At 38.2% G+C, this 6,539-nt stretch overlaps 1 protein-coding gene across 1 annotated transcript in view; it reads right to left on the bottom strand.

The window, feature by feature from the left end:
• Window positions 1–2,804: 2,804 nt before the first annotated feature.
• The window catches only part of TTC21B (tetratricopeptide repeat domain 21B), an 83,288-nt gene continuing 79,553 nt past the window's right edge, over window positions 2,805–6,539 (bottom strand). Inside the window, exons 28-29 of the mRNA XM_058715070.1 lie at window positions 5,588–5,655; window positions 2,805–3,920 (exon numbers count right to left, since the gene is read on the bottom strand). Of these exons, the coding sequence (XP_058571053.1) occupies window positions 3,843–3,920; window positions 5,588–5,655 (146 nt within the window). The 3' untranslated portion in view covers window positions 2,805–3,842. The remainder of the gene's footprint in view (window positions 3,921–5,587; window positions 5,656–6,539) is intronic.

The raw sequence follows: 6,539 nt of genomic DNA, 5'->3' as shown, positions 1-6,539 counted from the left end.
TTTTTGCAAGTTAATATACGAAGTTATGTTTCTTCTCTTTTACTATTTTGTGAGAATTTAGTAGTTAAAAATCTGAAAAAAGTTTCAAAAAACACATAAAAACATCTTCGAAAATAGTTTTTGATGACTACATAGTAGTACTCCATTATTGGGTACACTTTTCATGTATTTGACACTTCATTTATGTTGAGTGTTTTTGGTAACAAAAAAAAAAAAAACTCAAGCTGTTTGCTATCACATTTTTTTAACCGAAATTTCTGAATATTTCCGATAAATTTTCTCCAAGTGGGATTAGTCAAAGGACAAACTCTTAATCCACGTTGCCAAAATGCGCTTGAGTAAGGCTGCACTGCGCCCTGCCAGCAGAGTGTGAATGTGGGTTTCCTTGCACCTTTGCCAATCTTTCATTTCAAACAAGGCATTTGTTACTTTATCAGCACTAGTGCTGCTATAGGATCCTGTTATAAGGCTATTCACTTGTCGTCTCTAGTCCCAAACTCAAATTGTTTCTGTCAGTCTTAACTGATCATTTGGTTTCCATGATTGTTAGCTACTCGTACCCTAATGCAAAGTTCAACCTAGCTTCCTCAGCTGTGGGTGCATAAAGCCCTTCCAGAATTGCTCTAGGTTCTTGACTTTTGGAAAGAAAGCGATTTCTTCTTGGGACCCAGTTCGTCATACTAGCTGATTTAAGCTCAAAGTGCATTAAACTTTGACAGGATGGTATTCTGATCCTAGGTTGACAGAAAATTCTTCCCTGCTGTGCTCCTCTCCTCTGTCCTGAGTACAGCCCCCAAATCCTCATCTAACTTGATTCCTTCAAGCAGCAGTTCAGAGCAGTCTGAGCTCCTGCTTTCCTGGATGTGTGGTCCTGGGTACGGCACATAAGCCGTGGGCAGAAACCATGCCATAGTGAACAAGAAAACATCAGAGATTGGTTAAGTGCTAAGTGGAGTTTAAAAAGGGTGATATGATAGAGTATGACAGGATGGCTACTTTAGATCATGGGCCTGGCCGTGGACATGGCCTCTGAGGAAGAACAGGAAATGGATACCTGAAAGAAAGAAAGAAAGAATAAGCCTAGAGCAGGAAGCTTGGAGACAGGAAGCAGGGTAAGGGAGAGGAGTAGGGAATAGAGAGAGAATCCTGGGTACAGGAGGTGAGGGCAAAAGCAGAGCTGGATGAAATGAGATTATGCATGTAGAGAATACAGCACAGTGTTCGTGGGGGGAGGGGAGAGGGACAGAGGGAAAAAAGAAGAGATAGGGTGGGGAGGAGGGAGAACGTGAATGAGAACCCTGAATCCTGTCTGATTGAGCTGTCTTGGGGAGCTTACTTGTCCTCTTTATCATACCTTGGACTGCATTTTTCTCTTCGGTGAAGGTTTTTCTCAGTTGCAATTACTACTTGGCCCTGTTCCACTTATAATAAGTACAGCCACTATTTATTAAGAGCCTAAGTGAGTCAGATTCATTATAGGTTTTATATATGTTCTCTCATTAAATCTTACAACAACCTGAGACAGATTTATTCTTATATGCTTCTTTATGGATGGGAAACTCAAGGCTGAGAGAGCCCACGTAACTTGAGAAAGACAAAACATCTAGTCAGGGGTAGAGCCAAATGTAAACCTAGGCTGGTCTGACTTCAAATCCATGTTCTTAACTGCTACACCACACTGCTCCTCAATTAGACTTCTCTTTGGTAGTTTCCACGTTTGTAAGAACTGTGCATTCCACTCAGTTCATCTTGTTCCTCATTACTTGACTATCTCTGTGACAGAACATCTAGTTTCGTCTGCTAGCCAGATGTAGACAAGATAATTTGTTCTTATAGACACAATCTCTCTAGCTCTATAAGATGTCTCACTATGGCAAATAGGGTATGAACTTCGAAGTTGTCTGGGTCAGTATGGAATCCAGATTCTGATGCTTTGTCTGTGACCTTTTGCGCAAATCATTTACCTGCACCTCCATCTTCCTCACCTGAAAAATGAGTATTTCCTCTGGAGAGTTGAATGAAAATTAAAAGACATAATGTAAGTAAAGTTCCTAGAATAGTACCTAGCAAATGGCAGGTGCAAAATATTCAGTGGCTGCTGAGGAAACAAAAACAAACTCCTGATTTTACAGAAAGGAAGACTGATTTGGAAAAGTCTTGCTGGGAGAAGAGATGTTCTGCTGTCTCTATCCAATTTCCAGGACTCTAGCATCCCATGATGCAAATTTACTAGAACTCCTAAAGGTATTCTGTTATATAATGTCCTTAACAGTATCCGTTCAGGCTGAAATACAAAGAAAGAGATAATCTGCCACAGTTCCAGAGTTGTAAACAGGGATAATGAAGCCTATGTCCTAGGGTTGTGGGGTGATATTAACTGTACTAAGACACGTGAAAGTGTTTCAAGAGATACGAAATGCTTCATAAATGCTCTTATTATTAAATAGTTTCATGAAACACAACAAAGTAGGTGAAAAAGAAGAATGATTAGGGACGCCTGGGTGGCTCAGTTGGTTAAGCGTCCAACTCTTGACCTCAGCTCAGGTGGTTATCTTGTGGTTCGTGGGTTCGAGCCCCATGTCAGGCTCTGTGCTGATGGTGTGGAGCCTGCTTGGGATTCTCTTTCTCTCTCCCTCTCTCTGGCCCTCCCATGCTCATGCGTTCTCTCTCTTTCTCAAAAAAAAAAAGAAGAATGATTAGAATTTTATAACATATAATTGGAATTAAAAGGACTCTGGAAAATTGTAGAAGTGATCAAAAAGAGATATAAAAAGAAATAAACATAGGACATTTAAAAGCAGCAGTGACTAAAAAATACTCTATTTATTGAAAATGCAAATGACATAGAAGACTATGATATTTTTAAAGACAAGTGAGAAAGAGGTAGACAACAAATCAGAAATAATGCTAAAAATTGAGTTTATTAAGATTAGGTTAAACTTAACCTAAAAGACTGAGAACTGCTGGGCCAGAGGGTGTTAGGCACGGTAAGGTAAGCAGTTGCTTTTGTGCTTGGTGAGTCCCTGTTGACCAGAAATATTGTCACCCTTCTCTGCCAGATGTTACAGTGTCTGAAGTCATCTCAAAAGACCGAGTCTTTGGGCTAAGGTTAATTATTGCTGTAAGAGCTTACCTATGTAAATGGATTTCAGGTATAGATTATTTCTTAAGATCACATTAGCATCAAAAGCAGAAAGAAGGAGTTCAACGAAGGGAAGGGAAACTCACATTCTTTGTATTTTTCTAAAAAGATTCTTCTAGGCAAGTCACATATTCTGTGCTACTACTCACTAAACATTGTGAATTGTACAGGGAGCTTACCCTGATTTTGCAAAACTTACCATGTCTCTTGAGTTCCAAGAGCAATACAAACCATAAATTTGTAAAGTCTTTATTAAAATAGACTTTTTATTTTTCATACATTATTAACAAGAAAATTTTTTCAAACCTTTGAAACAGCGAAGAATGTTAACAAAGAACAACAGCGTTTTAAATATATTTCCTGAAATAAACAACTAATGTTCCTAAGAAAAGGTATAGGATACTTAATGACCTAGTATTTAATAAAATGTTCTTTATAGAAATGGGTTATAATCTTTACCACAGAGACACCAAATCTATTCCTAATCAAGACAGGCAATCAAATAAACCAGCTCTAAGTCACCTGCTCCATTAGAAACCATCCATGTGACATAGCATTTCTCTTTATATACAATAGCAGCCTCTGCTGGAGAAAGAAAAGGATGCTTCTGTTATAGAGCTTTAGCTCAAACCTATTTTGACCCAGAAGAACTGATTCCTTCCATTTCCTGCTGTATCAACAAACTAAATTGTAACAGTTTTCAAGGTCTCAAAGACATGCGGGCCTTATCAAGTATATCCTTTCTGATTTTTGGATAAGTTGGATGTCCTTCAAGAACCTGCAAAAACAAAAAACAAAAGCACAAGAACTTGTAATTGATTACTGAGAACTAGAGCTATAAAACTTACTGGAAATATGTATTACAGTTGAGATTTCATTGTATTAATATTACAAATATAACAACACTTCTTAAAGGTGACATTTGAAATGTGACGTAACTCCTAGTAATAGTACTTAAAAGACAACAATAGAATACATGTGAGAAATACAACAAATATAATTACTTCCTTAATGGATCAGCTGCAAAAAACAAGTATGTATCAATGATTTTAAATATTTAGAAAGTTTAGCTAATGGGGGCACCTGGGTGGCTCAGTCGGTTAAGCGTCCGACTCTTGATTTCAACTCAGGTTATGATCTCGTGGTTCCCAAGATTGAGCTCTGCATCAGGCTCTGCACTTTCAGTGCAGAGCCTGCTTAGGATTCTCTCTCTTCTCTCTCTGCTGCTCCCCCGGCTCAACCACATGCTGTCTCTCGAAATGAATAAATAAAAACTTAAGATATTTTAGCTATTCATATGATATTAATAACCCTCACAAAGTTAATTTCGACCAGTAGCACATATCAGATATACTTGGAGTTATTTTGAAACATACAAATTTTTAGGCCTACTGAGTCTAGTAGTGGGGAGATACTCATTTTTTAAAAAAGAATTCCACAAATGGTTCTAATGCATAACCTTACATTAACGTACAACCTTAACCTTAATGTGAAACACTGCCTTACAGAGAGGCTCAGCAATCAATAGCAATCATTGAAGCCAAGTATTTGCTATAATGATGCTGATACAGCTATTTAGGATAGGAGACATTACATAATTCCTTTCGAAGGAGCTGCTTTTCTTGGAGCTCCTAACAATATAATGCCTTATCTGGAACAATGGTGCAGTGCCTTATATATCAATGGGACAATGTACATATAAGGAAACTGCAAATTCTAAACCTACAACTTAAATATTTGTCACTTGCTAAGGGATCATCTAGTTAGGGATAGATTACAGAAATGTAATTGAATGACTTCTAAGTAACAGAAATACCTCTTGTCTCTAATTTATAAATCTGAATTCTGCACTAACCAGACTTAGACACATTCACAAGAACTTCTATTCAGAAGAATGGCTTGGAGAATCAATAGTTTTAGTTCACATGCTTCTCCCCTTGTCTCTTTTTTTTTTTTTTTTTTTAATTTTTTTTTCAACGTTTTTTATTTATTTTTGGGACAGAAAGAGACAGAGCATGAACGGGGGAGGGGCAGGGAGAGAGGGAGACACAGAATCGGAAACAGTCTCCAGGCTCCGAGCCATCAGCCCAGAGCCTGACGTGGGGCTCGAACTCACGGACCGCGAGATCGTGACCTGGCTGAAGTCAGACGCTTAACCGACTGTGCCACCCAGGCGCCCCCCTTGTCTCTGTCTTTAACGTGACACAAACATTTTATTATTTGAGCCTCAATTAAAACCATGTTTGATTCAAGTAAATTTATTATTATCTAAACTTTGAAAAGCAGAAATCTCTCCCAGATGTATTTGATGAAGCCATTTAATCCAAATACAACATCGTCTACCTCTGCCATTGAGTAAGATGTATTCATGTACATCTTGAGATTAACTAAAAGTAGGAAATTGTGTATCTGAAACATTTTAAGAAATCTATATTGAAGTATTACCTGGTGACATACGTCAATTGCATCCACATATCTTTTTGCTTTTAAGTAATTGAATGCCAATTTGTATCCTGTTAAAGACAAAAAAAACCCAAAAAACAACATAATGATGTAGCACTATTTATAGAGCACACTGCTAGCATTACCTTTTTTGCCCCCTCCTTTGTTTGCTTACTCATTTGAGAAGTCTTAACAAAGGCTGGTGACTATACTTTGAGAAGGGATGGGATAATGGAAGGTGGAGTGGCTCAAAGGGAGAACAGGTAGCGAAAAAAATGGAGTTAGAAAAAGGACTGCAGTGAATATCCTGTTGGGTTAGAAGACTGCCATCCTACAGGAGTGGCTTTTGTAACTTACTAAAAAAATCCCATTTATTTCAGATTATAGTAATAACTCATCACAGGGCAGTAAATGATAACACAACTATTCATTTACACCACATAGGTTTGTTTAGCACTTAACATGTCAGGCGTAGTCAGGAAGTTTACATTTTATTAGAGAAGGAAAGTATATTATTTAAGTAATTATGTAAGTATGTCACCAATTTCCAAAGTGAGATAAATGCTATGAAAGAAAGGTACAGGCCAAGAGAGCTATCATAAGCAGCCTGGGTGGGGAGGGGGTGGGTATCAGGCAATGCCTGGAATCTGAAGGATGAGGGGATAGGCCGAGGGAATCGGAAGCAAGATGGCAGAAGGAGCTGACCAGGCAGCAGTAGTCATGGGACCCACAGGAAACAAATGGATTTGGAGTACGACAGGGCAGAGCAGTTGGGAGGGTGGCCCAGAAGAGGACAGAGCAGTCACCAGATATGCCACATCAATGATTAGTAACAATTATCACAATTACCGATACCTAAATGTCATGTTTCAAATACTGACAATTTAAAACAAAGTTTTAAGACATTCTTAAATGACTGCTGCTTTTCTGTAAGAACGCTGTAAGAGTTAGCAAA

This window comes from Neofelis nebulosa, chromosome 2, assembly GCF_028018385.1.
Source record: "Neofelis nebulosa isolate mNeoNeb1 chromosome 2, mNeoNeb1.pri, whole genome shotgun sequence".
Taxonomy (NCBI): Eukaryota; Metazoa; Chordata; class Mammalia; order Carnivora; family Felidae; genus Neofelis; species Neofelis nebulosa.
The sequence above is the reverse complement of the archived record's forward strand: the minus strand, read 5'-3'. Positions and strand labels throughout refer to the sequence as shown.